The 20383-nt window shown below is 47.1% G+C and overlaps 1 protein-coding gene across 5 annotated transcripts; it reads right to left on the bottom strand.

Moving 5' to 3' along the window:
* Positions 1 to 968: 968 nt before the first annotated feature.
* Positions 969 to 20377, bottom strand: GTPBP1 (GTP binding protein 1). 5 transcript variants are annotated; one of them, XM_041481422.1, is made up of 14 exons: positions 19911 to 20377; positions 18499 to 18712; positions 15178 to 17530; positions 14608 to 14719; positions 12188 to 12368; positions 10782 to 11130; positions 10203 to 10326; positions 8157 to 8271; positions 7561 to 7705; positions 7236 to 7418; positions 6296 to 6431; positions 5538 to 5716; positions 4835 to 5032; positions 969 to 3240 (listed from the first exon to the last, which is right to left on the bottom strand). In XM_041481422.1, exons 3-14 carry the CDS (start codon positions 15367 to 15369, stop codon positions 3148 to 3150), a joined length of 2007 nt encoding a protein of 668 aa, XP_041337356.1. In that variant the 5' UTR covers positions 15370 to 17530; positions 18499 to 18712; positions 19911 to 20377; the 3' UTR covers positions 969 to 3147. The 5 variants fall into 5 exon arrangements, with proteins under 5 accessions (XP_041337356.1, XP_041337355.1, XP_041337357.1 ...); XM_041481421.1 differs by having other exon boundaries at positions 18499 to 18663; XM_041481423.1 differs by having other exon boundaries at positions 18503 to 18663.
* Between the last annotated feature and the right edge of the window lie 6 nt (positions 20378 to 20383).

Raw genomic sequence — 20383 nt, 5'->3', positions numbered from 1 at the left:
CTGCAGTCACCTCCCACGCCTTCCCATCCTCTGCCTTACCATGAGCAGAGCCCAGCTTGGCCCCAAGAGCAGCAAGGGAGGCTGGGTTAGCGGGGGCAAAGCCTGACACAAAGCCCAGTGCAGGGGATCTGCTTGCTCCTCTTTTCCTTCACATAGGCTGTTAACTACTCATCAGCTACAAAGCTAGCAGAAAGGAGATACTTAATTTTCCTTAGCGTGAGGAAGTTAATACATTAAAAAAAGGCTGAAAATGGGAAACTGAACTGGCTTGAGGAGAGTCACAACTTTGTCTGCTTAACCTGGGCTTGGAGGAAGGCTTCTGTTGAGGAATAGCCATGCAGCTCCTCCCGGAAGACCACGCTAGGGCCAGGCTTGCTCTCTGCTGGCCCTGGACCATCCCTCTCCAGGAGGAGAAGGGCTGTGTGGGCCTCAACTCCAGCTACCACAGCCCAACACTTACCTATGAAAGGGCTGTGCAGAGCAGAAAAAGCCTTTGTGAACCTCTGAGATCAACTGAGGAGACAGAAAAAGGCTCCTTGCAAACCCTGGAGAGTCCCACTGTATTTGCAGAAACAGGTGAGGTGCATGTCCCAGGAAGCACAGCAGGCAGGCACTGCAAGTGCTGTGCTAATGCTGCATCCTCTAGCAGAGTTTCTCTCGTGGGGCCGGCCCCAAGTGTTTTGCTAGGGCTGCTCTACACCCACTCACATCGCACACAGCTCGCACCACGCCCGTGTTCTCATTTTACCACTCTGCCACCGAGGTGCACTTCATTTTGGCCAGAGTAAAAGCTGTCAGGGCTGTGCAGAGGCTCAGCAGCAGCTCTCCTGTGCTGCCATGCCCTGTCCTGCTGTCACTATGAGCACAGCCCCCTCTTGTAGCCAGCAAAGGAGCCTGGTGCCAGGCAAACCTGCTTCCTCTGGCTTTCAGCCTGGTTTTCCAGAAGGACAAAAATCAAGAAGACACACTTTTACTTGGAACAAACTTTTTTAAAATTTATTTTATAGATCACACCAGCCTGAGTGATCTGTAAATGCTGGTCACAAAAGAGAGATCACACCACCTCCTTTGCACAAATTGAAGTGAACCTTCTTTCAGTCTCGGCAGTCTCCTTCATTTGGAGCACAAGGAATGGAGAAAGAGAAAACCGCCTGGAGCTCCCTGCTCCCCTCAGAAGCAGAGGGCAGTGAAATCAGATGCAGTTTGATGCTGCTACAGGGCCAGAAGACAAACAAGCCAAGCCCTCGTGCCCTGCTTAGCCACACCTCACACCCCCTCACAATGCGGGTGCTATTAGTGTTGTAGCCGCCTATAGTTCCTCCCTGGCCAGGAGAGTGCTGGTATTTAGGCACAAAGCTTGGAAAAGGACCGTCTGACCTCCCCCTTCCACCCACTGCAGTCTCTAAGGCAAAGAGCCCTGGTCTCCAAACCACGTTTCTTGCCTCTCCCGTGCCACTTAATGCTCTTGGAGTGCTGGTGTTGGCAGCGGGAGATGCGCTTTGCCTCTCAGCCGGCCTGGAGACCTACCCCGAGTCACAAGGTGAGCTGGAATGAACTCCACACAGGTGACACAGAGTGAGGAACAGGAACAACCCGCTAAGGAGGGACAGAAACTTTGCAGTCTCTCTCTGATTAAAATAAAAGTCCTTCATTGGAGGAAGAAGCCCTCAGAGAAACCGAGCCTGACCGTGCCTGCTGGGGGGAGCCATGATTTGCTGAGGATGCCACCTCCTCCTCAAAATGCCACCATGCTCCCAGAGCTCACCACAAGCTGGCAGAGGATAATTCCTGTCCTCACCGGAGCCAAGGGAAGAGGCAGGGTTAGAAGAAAAGAGATCAAAATAAGCAGGGTATCAATCACTTTAAAAACTCATTAAATGGTTAAAAAACCCATTCTAACAGTAATTTGTAAACTGTCCTTGCAGGGCCTTCTTGGAGAAGCCACAATTTCTCATTAAGAAAAATAAAATCTTAAAAAAAAAAATCAGTTTAAGTCAGAAAAATTACCATGTACTTCCAACCTTGAAAGCACACCTGTAAATTTGGTACCAATTTGTCACTGCCCTCTTTGGCCAAGAGGGGAGAAGACAAATCCTGCTTCTGCCATGGCAAAGTTTGGCCAGTGAGTTCCAAAAAGGTTTTGGAAATCTTGGAGTAAACAAAATCAAGGGGAGGTCATGTTAGCTTGGTGTCTCTGTTCCAAAGGTATCTTACCACCTGTGACCTCTGTCCGTCGAGGTGAGAAGGCTTTCTCTGGCTCAAGGGACGGACTGAGTGCTCCTGCACTGTTCTTAATACTGTCAGTGGAGCTGCTGCAGCCTTGGGAGGCACCTTAGATTTGCTCCAATGTGCACTGAACAAACACTGGGAAAAGCAGCACGATGGGAAGGGGAATTGGGTGGGTAAATGTCTGCCCATTTAACTCTGTCGCCAGTTAAAATTTTAAGTGCTTTCAACATTATTTGAGGATATTGAGCATAGGATCCCTGAACTTAACATCTACAACTGCTTTCCAATTTGTTTCCCTCTTAGATCTCCAACTAAGGAACTTTCTCACCATCTCCTTCAAACTTCAGTCATTACAACATTAAATTAAATCCACTTAGAAATAGTTTAAGAGGGAGGGAATCCAAAACATATTTGGCACAAGGCCACAGTGGTGATGAAACGATGCTCCATGGAGCCATCCTAAACAACCTGTTTTAACCTTTGCAAGTCTGAAATTTCAGGCATCTGATAACCCCTGGATCTGAGACAGCAAATAGGGGAGAGCAGCAAGTCCTGTGGACAGAAAGGGGTGAGGGAGGAGGGAGGCAACTAACTGGCTCTTTGCAGCTCTATCCAGACTCCTCTCATCTTCATGCACACAAAATATAATAAAAACTAATAAGAATAAAAACTAAGCCCATGATGTACAAAAATGTGTCGACAGGGGGAGGAGGAAGGTGTCAGTTACTCAGTTCTCTGTCTTATCACCTTCATTAGCTTATAAATTATGCTCCTCTCCATCGCTTTCTGCAGGGAGGAGGGACGATTCTTCTGCAGCCAATCAGCTGGGATGGGTTTTGGTTTACGCTGCTCTGGATCTTTTGGATAAGAAATGAAGGGATGGGGAGGAATTCTTCAGAGAGAGGAGGAATAAGAAATTCAGCAGCCACTGGCAGGAGTCACACAGGCTCCCTGAGATTTCACTTTATGGCGCTGACCCCCACGTCGACGGCCTCCTCCTCCGACTTTTGACTGAAAAACAAGACTGACTTTAGTACAAAGCAGCCCCTCAGCTGGGATATCAACACAGCAGGAATTCAGATGGATCACACACACATTCAGACAGCAGCAGGGCAGTTGTGACTGATCAGCTTTCTACCACTGCAGGAAGGAGATAAGGCAGGAGGGAGACAGACACACCATGAGGGAAGGAGGAGAGACAGATGCACCAGGAAGTTTTGCCCTTCAAGCTGGGAAGACTTTGATTTCCCAAGTTTCTAAATGCTTCACTCCCATGAGAGCCAGCAAGTGCCATGGGGCTCAGCATACAGGAAATCCAAGCCTCAGGTTCCCTTGACTTTGTATTTTTGGATTGAAGGAGAACCTCCCACTTCCCACCACGGCTCTCAGGCTCACCTGACTTTTCCCAACCTCAGCAAACCCACTGTTTCTCTTTGAGAGCAGCCAAATACCTTATTGCCCTCACGGATGTGGGGCTCTTCATCCAGTGCAGGCTGAGGGGACGCAGCAAGGAGAGAGAGGAAGACGTAAGCAAGAACAAAAGCAACCCCAGAGCCTCAGGGGGAGGGATGAAACAAAGAGCAAGCTGGGACCACTACTTACAACCACACTGACGCTACAAAAAGACAAGGACGATATGGAGGACTGGTGTGAAGCCCCAGGCACATGCAGAGGCAGAGAACCCCTGCGAGAGGGCCTCGTTTGATGAGCAGTCTGGCTCAAAAGGGTGAGATTTGACCATGGCAACTAATGTAGCTAGCATTAAGAAGGGGAACACCTTGTCACTTGACAGAGTTAGTTCCTGAACCCTTCACTTCCTGAGGAGGTACCCTACAAAGAGAAGACCTTTCTTCTATCAGTAATAAAACTGATCAGTTGGTCTCCAGTGAGAATTGAGTTTCCATTCCTTTCAGGCCAGAAAGACCAGGCATCCTCCATGGACAAGCTGAACTGAGAAGTCCTAACCAACAAAACAACCTGGATAAATTTCCCTAAAGAGAAATTTAAAGCCTTTCCTTCTCCTTGGATGTCCCCATCTTTACTTTTCAACAGGGTAGATGACCTGAGCCTAATACTCAAGTTGTAATTTCTCTAGGGTAGCGATATTCTACCTTTCATTCAGACACTGAAGACTTGTCCTGTGACTGGTTGTTATATGTTTCACTAGTTCATCTGTTGGGTATATAGAGACACTTCTTCACTGTGCACATGGTCAAAGCAGTGAAACAGGTTGCCAAGGGAGGTTGTGCAGTCTTCCTCCTTGAGAGGTTTTTAAGACATGACTGGATAAAACCCTGAGCAACCTGGTCTGACCTCACAGCTAATCCTATTTAGAGCAGAAGGTTAGACTAGACACTTCCTGAGGTCCAACTTGAATTGTTCCAGTACCCTGAGCTGCTGTCTGCTCGAAGGTCAGCCATGGAGTCATCCAGTCATCAGAGAATTATGATTCCTGATGCAAGACTACTTATATTTCGATTTGTTTCTGTGGCAAGGTGCGTTCAAGGTATGAGGGGATAATACTTGTGCTTTAGAGTGCCCTTCCTCCAACAGGTGAAACCATGACACAAACAGCTAGGACAGACATGGTATTTTCCTCACTTACCAATGGTTGCAGGGCAGTAGGTGTCAGTGGTGCTGCAGCTGTTGAGGGGGCCTCATCCCCAGCTGCTGGGCCTCCAGCTGCCGCCCCAGCGGCAGGAACACCATCCTCTCGTTTCGTAACAGCTCCCTTCTTCGTTGACTGCATCTTGATCTGCTGTGGCTTGGAGTTCATTGGTGAGTTATTGGTGGTCTGGAGCAGCTGCAAATTGCAAAGGGAGAGGCCAAACTCAGCATTAAAATAGCCAGGATGATCTGGCGAGGTTTAATGCTGCTTTTTAACAAAAAGCCTCAGGAGAATTTGTAAAAATAACCATAAGGAGAAGAATGCAGCAGCAGCAGCTGTTCAAAGAAACCTAGACCTCTGATCTTCCAGCCTTGGAAAGGGCCACTTGGCTGAGGTGACACTCTAAACTCCACAACATGACTCAAACGGAGCAGCTACAAGATGTCAGAAAGAGACCGAGCCTTAAGAACCAGCAGCATATGGCTCAGCCCCTCCCTTTACATTCCCTCATTCACACCAGCTAAAGACCCACCACACGACAAAGCACATCAGTCATCCTCGACCCATGTCAGGCCTGATGCATATGGTTGAAGCACAGCCTCTTCCCTCCATCTTCCAAAGCTATCTTGATTCTCCTGCTGGCTTCTCAGTGCAAGAAGTAGCTAATGGGCAAAAGCAAGTGGGACTCGGCAGCCTTTACCTTAGTGATGGTACCCACAGCTTTGGTGCGGCCTTCCCGGAAGACCAGCCGCTGGTCTATGTGTAAATATTCCGGGGTTTTGATGAAGCGGAAGTGCACCGTGGCTTTGTCCCCTGTCCGCAGGCAGTCCTTGTCCATGCTGAGAATCGTGGCTGTCTGACGGATGCTGCCACAATGCACTGTGAATGTAAAGCACAGAGGCTTTCAGCAGCCAGGCCCATTAGTGGAACGAGCTTCAGCGACACATCTAGGCAGCTCCTCACCCTACAGCAAGGGTCGTACGGGTCACGCAGCTGCCTTTGTTCCATCCCAAAAAGAACATGCACATAAGCTAGAACAGATGCCTTCAAATCCTGCCTGTCCTGAAGCACCCTCAACAGAATCCTACACACCAAGCAGCTGGGCTAGAGGGCAGGACCCAAAATGAGTATTTCCATCAGCATTTGAAAGTGGAGAATCTTTGCACTACAGAGACATAGCACAGGCAGGTTCCAAGCACACATCTCCTTTATGCCTTATAGGCCCCCCATAACTATAACTTATAAGCATAACTCTCCCATAAGCATAACTCTCCTCCATAAGCTCCCTTCCCTCTCCCTCCCTTCCACTCTCTTCCACAATGCTGGGAAAGGCAAAACCAAGAACTATGGCGTATATTCAGGTTGGCAGAGACATCAGGAGCAAAATTATCTTAGGCTAGATCTGATACAAAATGCCACCACTGGGAAACAAAGACAATCCAGCACTGACACACATACCCATGGCCTGGTATCGTGGGCTGATGGTGGTGGGGTGATGGAGCACCAGAATCTCTGCTTCGAACTCCCACGACGCTTGTGGATTCAGGCGGGGTGACACCATTACCATGCCTTTCCGGATGGAAGAACGCTTGATCTGAAAAGCAGAGACACAAAAAACCTTAGCGTGATTCTCCAGGGAAGAAATCTGCTGCTCTGGCTGACTGCACCCAGCAGAATCCTAAGGAATTTAACAGATACTACCTCACGCCCAGCAAAAGGCAAAGCAAGAGCTGCATAGTTGTATGTTATGTATAGGATATTATGTAAAGGTTGTAAAAATCAAATTCAGCTGAAGTTTATAAGGAAGCTTTAGAGTACTGGAAATGCTGGGCACTTGACACATTTACCTCACTGATCCTTCAAAAGCAAAACATACATCCTGGTTGCACATTATCCAAGAAAATGACCTCTCCTAAATCATGATGTCTGTTAATATAACTTGATAAGCCTGAAGACATGAAGTATGGTGTAGCTTAAACTATATTCCCTTAAAATCAGTGCAGCTTCTTTTGACAGCAATCTTTTGCAAGAGAAGTCATATCAAATTTTGCTGATTTTTAAATCCCAAATCATGCAGCTGGTCCTACAAGCCAAGAGGAGTAGTGTAAATACACTGTCCAGGCTACTAATGCAGTTCCAGCACAAAAGGAGACTTTTCTTGCAATGCCTCCACTTTATTATATATCTCCAACATCATTATCTAGTGGCATTGCTATCCCCTGGCTATGCTCCTAGGAGGAAAAACCAGGATGTGAATCAGAGAGGTTCCATGGGATTCCATTCCACTGCAACGTGAGGCAGCTGATGCTTGTAGAAACAGCCTGACTGCAGCTGAACTCCGAGAACACTTGAAAGAGGGCAGTTTCTGTCCTGGAGGAACAGGAAGAGATCATCTCACCTTCTTCAAGGCAAAGGAGGCAGTCTGGCCTCCCCGCACCTCCTTGACGGGCATCCTCTTGCGGTGGATGGACTTGACAGCAATAGGGAGGAAGTTGCCAAGGGGATCTGGCCCCAGCAGCAGGGTGTCATTTAGCTTGATTAGGCCTCTCAGTGTCGTCCCAGAGACAACTGTTCCTACACCCTACGCCAAAAATGAAAAAACAGTAATTGTGGTTACTCTACCAGGCCAGCGGAAGAGCTCTAGAACTCTCCTCTCTAGAGAAGATACCTTCTTCAGCCTAAAAGAGGGAACACAATATTCTTCCAAATACCAGACCCCTTACCGGGACAGAGTAAGTATCATCTATCTGGAATTCTGCTGGTTCTTCTTCCCTGTAACTGGTCCGTGGAGACAAGAGATTAAGAAACATCTTCAGCAAATCTAGATTCTCCCCAGTAACATTTGAAATCTGGAAAATTGGGCACATCCTGTAAAGGGAAATTGATGAAAATGGAGTTAGTTCACCTTCCTACCTGGCCTTCCACATGTAGGGAGACATCCAAAATCTTGGGACTAATTCAATATACTGAAGGGAGAGCCTGGCAAGCAGTCAGATGCACAACACCCCACGTTTGAAAACCTGCAACATTGCCTCTGCCTTCCAATGACATTTGGGAAAAGGTGTAAGGTTCTGAAGAAAGGACTGAAGAAAGCCGAATGCCCTGCAGTATTCTGCAGACTGCCCAGAAGCAGCCTCTCATTTCTGCCTCAGAGAGGGGAACACAAGCAGGTCAACCTCAAAATCAACACACTCTTATGGAACACACTCCACATGGCAGATGCAACCTTCACACATCTAGACAATGGGACTCTCTGAATCTCCTCACCCAGTCTCCACATAGGATTGAAAGAGAAATGATTCTCCTCTAGTCCCGTTACCTCTCTGAGCTGAAGTTGGAGGCTGTTACAATGACATCATCCTTGCTCTGAACCAGCACGGGAATCTTCCTGCACCCTGGGGACTTCAGCAGTCGCTGTAACAGCTTCAGGGTTTCTTAAAGGGTGAAATGAATATTGTTAGGGCAGCATCTCCCCTCTTCACAAATCACTTTTGTGGGGTCTCTTCCCCACAGGGAGATGGGTGCTCTGGCCACAGATAAGACAGGAGAAGATGGCTAAAGATGAGACTGTGAGTTTGCTGCAGCCCAGGTAGGACTTAGGAGCCATTCCATCTTCCATTTCATGCCAGCTAGCCTGCTGCCAAGCCACACCATACATGGACAGACAAGTTTGCAATGCTGTGAAGTAGACATTTTGTAGCTGTCTATTAGTAGCTTTAAGCAGTTACAAGGTATTTCCTCTTTCTAGAAAGTATTTTTCCTAGTGAATTAATTGAAAATCAGGACTCAGTGACAGAAATATTTGAGAATATGCTAATTGCAAAGCAATTTTGACCAAACAAACCTCAATATATTTTCCCTGGCAGTCAACTTGCCATAGGAAGCTGGAGAAGCATGAAAGAGGTAACGATTATCATCACAGACTAGGACAATGTGGGTGGACCATATTCAGAAATCAATATTTTGGGACAAATCTCATGACTCCCAATTTTCAGCTTTTGCTTCTTTTCAACTTATTTTTTTAAGCCTCATATCCAGCAGCCAGTAGGGACATTACCTGATGCACCAGTATCAACCTCCTACAAAGTGCCTGACAATAAATAAAGAAAAAACAGAAAAGGATACTAAGGGCTTAAAAGAGCAAATAATTTATGTTCTACAATTGTCATCCAATTAGACAGGTTTTTGTAAACAAATGGTTGCCTATGGGAAAGTAACATTTTGGATACAGAAACACAAACATCTAATCAGGCCATCTGCTCTTCACAGAAATACTTGAGTCAAATCTTGAGTCTATTTACTTTAAACAGAGCATGTCACAGGAGTAGCTTCTCCCTAGAGCAGCTCTTCTCTCCTCATGCTGAGCCAAAGGTTCTCCTTCCTTCCCAGTTATTATCTTATGGTCAGGCCTTACATTTATTTGCCAAACATCTAGTATAGAGGTATACAGATTATCTTCTGATCACATGCATCTATTTGTCTGAAACATATTTAGGATTTTTGTAGTAATGCACTGAACTACAGACAGTACCAGGAGCATTCATTTCTCTGATTCTTAGGACTGATTACCAAAAAACCCCATTGCTCCAATCAACCACAGCACGTTTCTGAAGGCCTGAGAAATGCTTAAAGACAATTTTAAAAGTGAGAATAGGTCACAGCCTGAAAAAACATCATGCATGGGTTAATGGGACACTGCTGGGGTTAGAGGTGCTTCTTTAACTCTGCTGAGAAAAAAATCACTAGCCCATGCTACTTATTGCCATCCCTGCTTGTGTCTAGTCCTGCCTCCCATCCTGCTACCATAGCCTACATATGTAGCTGCTTTAAACCATGATTTATTAAGTGCTGGTTGGTTGTTTAGACAATAGGAAGGGGTTGCTGTAGTTATGCCAGCATATCTGAGAAGTGCCCAGGTGAGCAGGAGGTAACAAGCAGCTGCCCCTTCACTAACAGCAGGGGGAGATCAAGTCCAATCACAGCTTAAGATCACACTCAAACTGTGGGCAGGGAGGAAAGCAGGTTCCAAAAGAACTTCCAGTCTTTTCCTCCAGGTTTAAATAGCCAGAGAGAAAGCAAAGCCCAAACATCAACTGTATGCTGCTCCTCTTAGAGCTCAATTAAGCAGAACCCTGTAGCAAACACTTTTGGGCTGCTAAGCTGAGTCCCCAGCATGGGTAAGTTCGACATGGTGAGTATAAGTCAAAATGAGCAAGAGAAAAGGATAGATTTCTGGAAGGTGTTTAGGAGGCAGTCAGAACCAGATTAAGCAGCTTTCTTCCAGCAGTAATTCCTGAACCCAAGCAGAGGACAGCAACACATACAGAGGTAAGAAACAGCCCTGGAGAGAGCCTGTAAGACTCACCTTGCAGGATGTTGGCAGGGCACATGTCAATCTTGGTCACCACAACAAAGACAGGAACGTTAAGTGCAAGCGCCAGGCCTAAGTGCTCCTTGGTCATTCCAACAATCCCAGCATTACTCCCAACCTACATCAGAGATATAAAATACAGGGATGTCAATGCTTCTTCTGCAGTAAGCTGGATTACAGAGAAGGACTTGTATCAGACATACAGTAGACTGTGGTTAAGTTGTAGATGTGCCACTGGGACCATATGACCAGACCCAGCTCATCTCAGATGTCGCTGCACACTGGCAAAGGACCGACTCATTTCTCCCCAGTTTTAACAAGGTTTCCTAAAATGCAGAAATCCTTCCATTTTCAAGAATCACAAACCTTGGGCCTGTCTGACACGGACAGTCCTGGGGCACTTGCCTCACAATACAGGACAGACAGCCACAGAGGCTTCTGCTCTCCTGCACTATGAGATGCTGCCTCCCTCCAAAACCCCACAGACACTTTGCAACAGAAAAGAAGCCGAGGCTGTTAAAGCTGTGAAGAGCTCCACTCCAGCTGGTATGGCCCATCTTTCTTGCTACCTACCATAAGCATGCAGAAGTCAGGCAAGTGGCCGGTCATGCCAAAGACGGTGGTTTTCAGGTATTTTTCGTGACCAGCCAGGTCAATGAAAGTAATGACCTTGGTGGATTTCTCGCAGATCTTTGTCCATTCCAAGCTGCCACCGTGGCTGTCAGGTTTGTTCACCACGTTGCCCTCGCTGTCGAAGCCCAGAATGTCATTGCCCACACTGCTGGTGCGGCCTGACTCAATCTCGTGCTTGTGGCGGAAGAGCTTTTGCCGAGCAAAGCCCCGGCCATTGTCTAACTCGCCGTGAGTCAAGACGCCCAGCAAGGTGCTCTTCCCTGCGTCCACATTGCCAACCACTGCTACCCTGCAGGGGAAAGGAAAAGGAGCCTGGTAAAATATGGTACCTGAAGAAATGAGCAAGTGATCAAAAAAACCCAAAATATCACTGCTCCTGCAAATAACTGGCTTTTGATCCCTATCCTTCAAACAGAGATTAAAAAATGTTAGAGCTTCACAAGCAAAGCGGAGATTCTTTTATAGTTATTAATTAAGAGAGGAGATCTCAGACTCTGTGGACTGGGATGTGGAAGACTGGAAACACTGTCACGGGTGTCCATAACATAGTCAACTGAACCTGACGCTGCTTGATGCCACACAGAGTGTCTCTATTCCAACTCCTTGTCTCCACAATCCAACATAAACACTGTGGCAACTCAAAAAGAAGACTAAATCCCAAGCTGGTCTAGAACACCTCTGCCTTTCTCACATTTCTTATGTTGCAACAGCACCAAGCGCTAAGAAGAGCACAAAAATTAAAACTGTTGTTCCTAGAAAAGGATAAGCTAAAAAAAAAGTGAAATCTTTTAGGAGAAAGCCATGTCCTACAGCAAGTTCCTTCTTTGATCAATGTGGCTATTATGGCTGTTGGCAAATGTTGGAAATCCTCTCCATCCAGGTCTGGGCAGACTCTCAAGTCATGTTATATAAGCAAGTATATAAGTCCATTAAAAGGTGACTTGGATCATCACAGTCTCGGAACAGAACCGGATCCTTTGTCAAAAGTATTGTGTTCCAGCAGTGTGCACATATACACACACACACAGCCACATGTGCACAGGTGACTCCCCTCTAGCAACCCAGCATACAAAAAGATGCCCCCAGCTGTGAGGCTGTCACCCAGAGAGCAACAGCCCTCTGCTAAACACAGGCAAATTTCCACCAACAGTTCGCTCACAAAAGAGACAGCAACAACAACAAAAAGGCAATTTCATCAGCAAGGAGGGGTGAAGCTCGACTCCCTTTGTTGGGCAGCTCCAACACCCCGACCCGAAGCGGCGTTGCTGGCTCAGCACCACGCACTGCTCACACGGTAAAAATGCAGCTGAGCTGCTGACTAACCCTGTCTCCACCCGGCTCCTCACCTGACCTCCAGGAAGTCGTTGTCACCCACACGTTTCCGAACCAGGTAGTCGCGCACCTTGCCCCCGGCCTCCTGGTGCTCCCTCAGGAGGATCACGTCGGCCTCGATCTGCTCTGCCATGCTCTTCAACGTGGCGTAGGACGCCTCCATGTCTGCCTCACTCAGCCCGTACTCAGTCCCATCTGGTGTGGTGTGGAGGAGACAAAGGGCAGTCAGTGAGCACCACCTCGCAACAGGCAGCAGCATTGTCATCCTGCCTGGGACCTTCACACACATCAGGATTTATATGTGGACTGGAGGTGTCAGCCGTGTACACAGAATAAACACCCTTGGCCCAAAATAAAAAGGGATGGTCTTCGCTCTAAGTCTTAAGAGACACTAGAAAACCACCATCTTTCATCTAGAGGAGTTTTCTTCACAATCTTTACAAGCAAATACATAGGGATTGGCAACAAAGACACATTTCTAATTCCCTTACTTCACCTGCTGAAGGTACTTTGTGTCCTTTAGTGAGATAAAGTATCTCCTCTCATATTGCAAGAAGAGGTAAAGCATTAACAAAAGGGAAGCTCTGAGTAAAGCATCATCACAATTAGCCAGTAAATGTGGTACTGCTTCCTCTGAGCAGCTCACCCAAGCAAAAGAGCTGACAGTGGCAACTATCTAGACAGGGTCAAGGCCACCACTGTCTCTTTCCCAAACCAGGTGCTGTGAAGACGCACAGATTTGACCCCAGAATCTCCTCCGTGGATAAAAAAAGCCCACAAAACAACAAACAAAGGTGGAGAGCCACACTGCACCCAGATGACCAAAGTTATTGCCATGTGTACATGTTCGTATGCATGGCTGACTCATCGGCTGCTAAGCAGGAACTGCAGTTTGCATGAACTTATCAGCATTTTAATTACTGCCCAGCTCTAAAACTAGCAGAGTTACTGGGCAATTTCCAACCTTGCTCATAAGCTGGCTGAGACTGAGGAATACTAAAACAAGCCTTGGGTTACAGGAGGGGAACGAGAAGTAGGGGACAGGAGATGGCAAGACCCAAGGGAGAAAGGGAAAGGTCACTACTGGTGAACTAATAATCTTCCTGTGGCAGTCTTCAATTGCTTCTCAGTCAGCTGAGTTGGGTATCTGGGATGATCAAAATCACACATGCTTGAAAGGGAATGAGAAGGAGAGACAGTGGCAGGGACAGCAAGATCCTTTCTCTGTTGAAAATATCCCCATCCTCCTCGACTACACTGCAACCCAAAATGAAGTCAAAAGTTTAACCTCATATTTTAAGAAACAAACGCCTATTTCTAAGTAAATCACTGCAACAACTACCAGTTAACACTCTCACAAGGTACCCTAGAAGAGAAAGCAGGTACTAGCCTGACTAGCTAGATCTCCACTGCAGATGTGCTTATCCCAAACACCAAGGATACAGACTACACTGGGAAGCTTGCTTGGAGGCAAGAGCATGATCCCTGGCTGCATGGACACTGCCCATCTAATTCTGGCTTCTCCTCTATGTTGGCTGCTTCACAAAACTCCAAAAAAACCAAAAAAAACCAAAAAAAAAAACCCAAAAAGCACACAGCTCCCTCCCTCCATTATTTTAGCCAGTCCTGGCAGGGTTTCAATTTTCCTCCTCAAACACAGCAAATGCCTCATCATGACAACTTCATATTCAGCAGATATCCAGCATACCTGAAATATGCATTTCACCTGTTGATAACCATAGACAATTATTTTATATCCAGAAATTTCTATTTCAAAGCAAGGGCATGCTTTGCCCTTTACCAGCATTTACCAGCATCAGATGCAAATACTCAAATTGTCAAAAAGAACAAAAATGTAATCCATGCTAACTGCTAAAATCTGCAAAGGCAAATGACTGCAATCACAAGCAAATTAATGTGACAATAAAGGTCTCATGCTGAGCAAAGGAAAACCTTTCCCTTCCTAGCAGAAACATACTACCACAGAAAGTCAAGTCAAAGCAGCATATATTTTGGCTATGTCAAGTATCTATAATAAATTCCTGTGGGTAAAAATATGTTATTTCCAATGGAGCAGTGAACCAAATCAAAGAGAACAAGACCTTCACAGACATCGAGGACATCTGTACTAAAGCTGTTATCATTTTAGATTCTTTGTCTTTTCTTGGTGTGCTTAGACAAGATATGCCTTATTTCCATATAAGAACTTGCATGATTTTATTAAAAAAATGTATTTAGCTCCATTACATGAAACAGTTGTTGGCAGGAATAAAACAAAAGAATCTGTCCCACATATTCTGTTATATTTTATGGACATTTTCAAGTCATTCTGGAAAAGTAAGCATTAACTTCAGCAGCAGTCTAGTTAGACGAACGAGGTTTTTCTTATAATTTTAATAATTTGTTGTTGTTTTGCTGGAGAAGCTATACTCACCTGATCCTTGTCCAATGACATAGATGGTCTCTCCACATCCCTCATCAATCCTCTCTGACATCTGCTGGAGCAAACTGTCATACTGCTCTGAAGTTGGACTCACCATCACCAGCTGGAAAAAAGATTGAATACCTATTTGCAGATGTCAGGCAAACAATTCCAAAACCAGCTTCAGTTACAAGCACAATCAATCTATGTGCTTTATTGAAAGAGAAGGACTCTTTTTCCAGGACCGCTTTGTGGTGGTTTTGTTTTGTTTTTTAAACCAGTTCTGCTGACAGCTACTTCCTTGTGACACAGCACAAGGTTGTTTGTCTGAGCTCAGAGTTCATTTATGCAAGAAAATACACTTCAAAGCAAGTAAGAATACCAAGCATCTTATTTTGATGTAACCAATGTTTAAAAGCCACATTTAAGTGAACACTCCAATATGTTTTCATTCAAGGAAAACAGAAAGGGCAGATTTTTCTCCACAGAAATTCCTTAGCTGGGTACTCCACAGTCTCTGCTGCAAAGAGTGCTGCTGCTCCCCTGAAACATGACTGGACAGCCAGAGAAAGCCAACCAGACCTCACTGCAGAGAGCATCTGGGCACCAAAATCCAGAGCATCTTTTAAGTCTTTCACGTATTTGATGTCCCTTCTGTTTTCTGAGGGGGCAGAAGGAAAGGAGAGAACACAAATAAGCATTATTTTCAAATTTTAGGTACTTTAAACAATGGTGCCGAGGGGCAGACATGCAAAGCAATTTATATAAGCACATCTAGAGGTTTCAGCAGTGGAGAGCTGCAGTTTTGTAGGCCAGCAGCTGTTCCACCAACAAACTTTGACTGCAGCAATTGCAATAATCAAACTTCCTTTGCCCTTCCCTGCAGGAACATCAAGAGAATGAAAAAATAAAACAAAAACAAAGCAGGAAATGAGGAGAAGAGAATGCGTCAGGAATGATTTTTCCTAGAATGAAATAGCACCATTTCTGGCAGAAACCTGCACTGCTCACACAGCAGAGCTGAAGACACCTGCACAGGGCAGCCACAATGGTGGCATGGCAGTGACAGACCAAGGAGACCTCCATCAGCACTCTACCTGCTCTCTGGCTGCCTCCATGGTTACAAATCTGTTGGTGGCTGAGCATCCCTGTACAGCAGCCTGATAGCTGTAGCAATTGATACCCATTTCTGTGAAAAAGGCACTTTAAGTAACAGTTATTAAAGGTTGACACCCACCTAAGGGTAGGCACACCTGTGCCAACACTCAGTGACATCCACAGTTGTCCCTACATACACAAAAATCACACCCAGAAAGAAGCACTTTCCTTCACTATGCACTGAGACTGAAAACTGTGCTAAATTAGATGTTTGCCTAAAACATATGGTTTAGAGCCGTTGACAATAACATCCTCCAGTCTGCCCAGCATTCTCTACCACAGCCTGACTTGCTCAGCACAGTCAACACAATGTGTTTTCAAGGAGAAACTACCTTTAGCACTACTATTACTACCACTATTACACACTTGATGAAGGCCTTTTTTGGAAATCTAGAATGTAAAGGAACCCAAACCCCCACAAACAATGTTTAAGCAGCTTTCAAAACCATAGAGATGCATGCTGGGACACTGAAGCACAGACAGCAGGTGCTAGTTAGAAGGATTAAGGCTGCCAAAGCAACTTTTTCCACAGATGTTAAGGGTCCCAGGCAGCAGGGATGTGTCTGCAAGGGCCAGACAGCTACAAGAGATACAATCACCCTCACATGCCCCTTTTGGACACATGCCCTACCTAAGCCTTTCAACTACTTGGCAAAGTGGTCTGCAAAGTGTACCAAAGCACTCTGCTCTGCAAGGTCACAGTCTTTCTATTTCATGCCATAAAAGAATGAGTTTTGCTTTTATTAGTTTTTCTTTCAGTTCTGTTTTACTTTTAGTTTCATTTTCTTCTTGAGGGAAACCACTGGATGTAAATGCACTGAGAGTGAAATCAACAGCTGTTGAGAGGCTCAATCTGGGCAGGAATGGAAGGCTGTGTTTTGATGTGTAGGGCTCATTTTGCCCTGCAAATACTTTCAGGAATACCCAGATGCACAGCAGACAAGCTCATTCTTTAGGCCAGTGCACCAGCACAAGCCAGGGACTCAAGAAGATCTGAGCTGTAACAGGCTGTAACACAGGCTGTAACACACACAAAGATCAATAACATAGCAGGGGCCACCAGTACAGGGCAAACTAACTTCAGTTTCTTCAAGTCTCATCACCAGCTTTGTTCTTCTGAGTCCAAGTGCTTCAGCAGTGTGAGCAGGCAGGGTGCTGTAACAAGCACCAAGGCACTCAGCAGCTCATTGTACCCTTTCCTCACGCTGCCAGCAGGAGGGCTGGGGGCCTCAAACAGCACAGGCTCACATCAGCCCACAACACTGTTCCCCCACACTGCTGCTTTCACTGCCATGCAAAGGCACTCCTGAAGGGTGTTCCAGTAGCAGACTGCTTCCAAAGTTTACTCCGTGGCCGATGGAGCTTACAGCTCATATGACACAGCAGGACATCAAGAGAAGTATCTGTAGATAAAACAGCAGCGTTCACAGATCACACCTTCCAATGCCACTCAGCGTTTCTGATAACTACTTCTGCAGTCACAGCCCCAGCCAGTTGTGTGGTTTCCTGGATCATTGCAAGATGTGATGTGCTGTTTTGAAGATCTCTTTAGTTTCCTGTCCTCTGCTATCTCCTTGGTCAAAGACAAGCGCTCCGTTTTGGCTCCTCTGCTTTTTTTGCTCTTCACCTTCGAGCAACCCCTCCATGGCTGCACTGCAAATGCATGTTTTTAAGAGGCTTTCACAAAGTCAAAAATGTTCACTTTTGTCCTTTCCACTTTGTCAGGCACTGAGCAGTTATCAGTAGGAGCCATGCAGGTCTAGCAACCTCAGGTTTCCTATAGGAAAAAAAAGTGACAACCAGTTATTGTTTTATTCTTAAGACAGCAAAAGGAAACATCTCACAGGTTCAAAATACCATCTCTCAAGTCCCTTCCCAGTCTCTGGGGAGGAGAGGTGGCTTTGCCTGCCTCCATGAGGCAGACAAACTGTAAGTATTAGGGGCAAACCAAATACTATGTGGTACACAGTGCAGCTCTTTGCTGGAAAAACAGAGCCTGCCATTTTGCACAGCTGGAAAGCCACCATCAGCCATCGAGGAGCTGGCGGAAAGGCACCTTCTGTAGTGTCACATTTTGTTTTCTATGCCCTGTAGACATACATTGTTCAGGTGCTATTATGTTCTGTTGTCAATGTAGATCTAATATGAGTATCAGCTTCACTAGCAGCCTTGTGTGCTATGGTTTTTGACCTGAAAGTTGATTACTGCTGCCGTGTGCTGGCACTGAAGGGAAAACAAACACCCATTAAGATCAACATGGTAATGAATTTGTGCTGATGAAAGGAACTGTTTCCCTGACCAGCAGACAAGGTGCACTTGATAACAGAATCCCAAAGTGTTCCTCTCTAAAAAGAGCTCACCTTACGCAGAGGGAAATGATCAGGGGAAAGTATTAACACAGCCAAGGGGTGGGTCAGAGGGACCAGGACAGAACCAGCAACTATCAAACAAACTGATTGCAGTGGGAACCCCCATTTTAAGTAGGGATTGGAGTGGAACAATTCAACTGGAGAAAAGTTGCGGGGGTGGGGAGGTGAGGGAAGCACAGGTTAGCTACTGCATTCTCACCATATGAGACTGCTCTTTTGAGCACACAGTGGGAGATTAACTCAGAAAGATGGAGCAGAGCTCACAATTTCAGCTCTCATCCAAGGTGGGGATGAATGAAAAGTCCAGGGAAAAGACAGCAGGTGCACAATGCTGTATGGAAAAGTAAATTGTAATAAAGGTCAAAAAAATGCTTACCTACCACCTCCACAGCACCTCCAGATTTCCAGGAATGGAAGACAGACTGACACTACAAATGGGAGTTTGTGGAAGAAAAGCACTCTTCTCTCTTTGTCGGAGTTTTGGTCAGGTTCCTGGCTGTCAAGAATCAGTGATGCAGTCCTTGGCATCCTCCTTGGCTCTCTTCCACAGCAGTCACGTCCAAGACAAAGGACAGATCAATATTGGCATCCTGTATAAAAATCTTGTCCAGCTCATTAAGGCACAATCAATAGATACTACAGGTTTGATTTCTGTTCTTTACTACCTTACAAGACATCTTTGTAACATTTGTTTTAATACAGTACCACATTGTAAAAAAAAATCCATTAAAAAGGAAAAGGTTTCCATGTCCACAGACACAATTCCTCTTTCCTTCTCTGCACAGAGAGGGCAAGAAAGTCCAGGACTCTGGAACAGCTTAAGCTCGAAGCATGAAGAGGGGGGATGACAGAAAACTAGGAGGAAACAACAGCTATGCTAACTTCTGGATCACATAAATACAAGTGGACTGAATGAAGTTTTCAGGAGACTTTAGAGTGGGAGATAGCACCACAGTACACCAAAGCCGTGGCAGCAAAAGGCATACAGTTAAAGAGATCAGTCAATTGGGAAAAAAAAATAGAAGACAGTGACAGAAGGCAACTAAGTCTGTGGCAGGCTCTGGTACACACATATTACTACAATGTACCTTCCTGCAGGATGGAAGCGAGAACTGGTTCTGACAGAAATAAGACCACCACATAGTTTTGTCACTGGGATCCTAGAAAGGAGCTGCACAAGGTAAACAAGCCCTTTCTGCGTTGACTTAACCCTGTTTGCAAGAGCAGAGCACCCTCGTCACTGGGCTCTTGTGCTCAAAAGTCACAAGCTCTGACCTCCTTTTAAGATTGTGGAGAAAGTCCCAGGAACTAGTACAACTGGCAGCAGAGATAACTACAGAGCCCCAGCGCGGAGAGCAAACGTCAGCGGGACGTTGCAGCAGCTGACAGCTCCAAACCCTGCGCTTCCTGAGCTGCCACACCGGCGCCGGGCCGGCGTTCCCCCCGAGCAGCCGAGCCGGGGAAGGCGCAGGGCGGAGCAGCCCGCCAGCACCTCCTGTCCCGGCCGGCCTACGGGACAACTTGACTGCGCCTCTCCCGACCGCCTCCACACGGCACCTCTGGCTCTGCCGCCCGCACAGGTGATGCTGGGGCCGGGGGAGCGCTCAGGGGAGCCTCCCGTCCCGGCGGAGGCAGGCGGGCCCCAGCCTTTCGCTCTCCTGCGACAGGTGCGGGGGAGCGGTCAGCTTCGGGGCAGCCCCCCGCGCACGGCCGACCGGCAGGGAGGAGAGCAGCGGGGCCTGGCGGGGTGATGGCGCTCGCCGCCGCCCGCCCCCCCGCCGGGCCTACCTTACTGGTGAGGTCGATCTCGGGCTCGCCGTTGAGCGCCTCGCCGTCCTCGCCGTCGAAGGCTGCGCGGAGGGGACAGGCGGCCGCCGCCACGCGAGGCCGTCCGCCCGGGGAGCCGGGCTCCGGGGCGAACATACAGGCCGGCACCGGGGACCCCCCGGGAACCGGGGATCTGCTCCGCTCCGCCGCCGCCATCTTCCCTTCCCTGCCCGGCTCTCCGCCCCGTCGCCGCCCCCGGGCCCGCCAAGGCGGCGCCCGCCAATCACCGGCGGCGCAGCGGCTAAATTTGCATGTTGCCATGGCGACAGTGGGTGGCGTAGTGGTTATTCATGAGGAGAGGCCACGCCCTCTCGAAGCGCGCGAAGCCAATGGGAGACGCACTGCCAGCTCGGCTTGTTTTCTACACATACACACACACAACAGAGCCGCTCGACGTGTCCGGGGTCGACTGTCCAATAGGAGAGCTGGGCTTC

This window comes from Pyrgilauda ruficollis, unplaced genomic scaffold (genome assembly GCF_017590135.1).
Source record: "Pyrgilauda ruficollis isolate IOZ18807 unplaced genomic scaffold, ASM1759013v1 scaffold56, whole genome shotgun sequence".
Taxonomy (NCBI): domain Eukaryota; kingdom Metazoa; phylum Chordata; class Aves; order Passeriformes; family Passeridae; genus Pyrgilauda; species Pyrgilauda ruficollis.
Note: the sequence above shows the minus strand (reverse complement) of the source record. Positions and strands in the feature narration are given on the sequence as shown.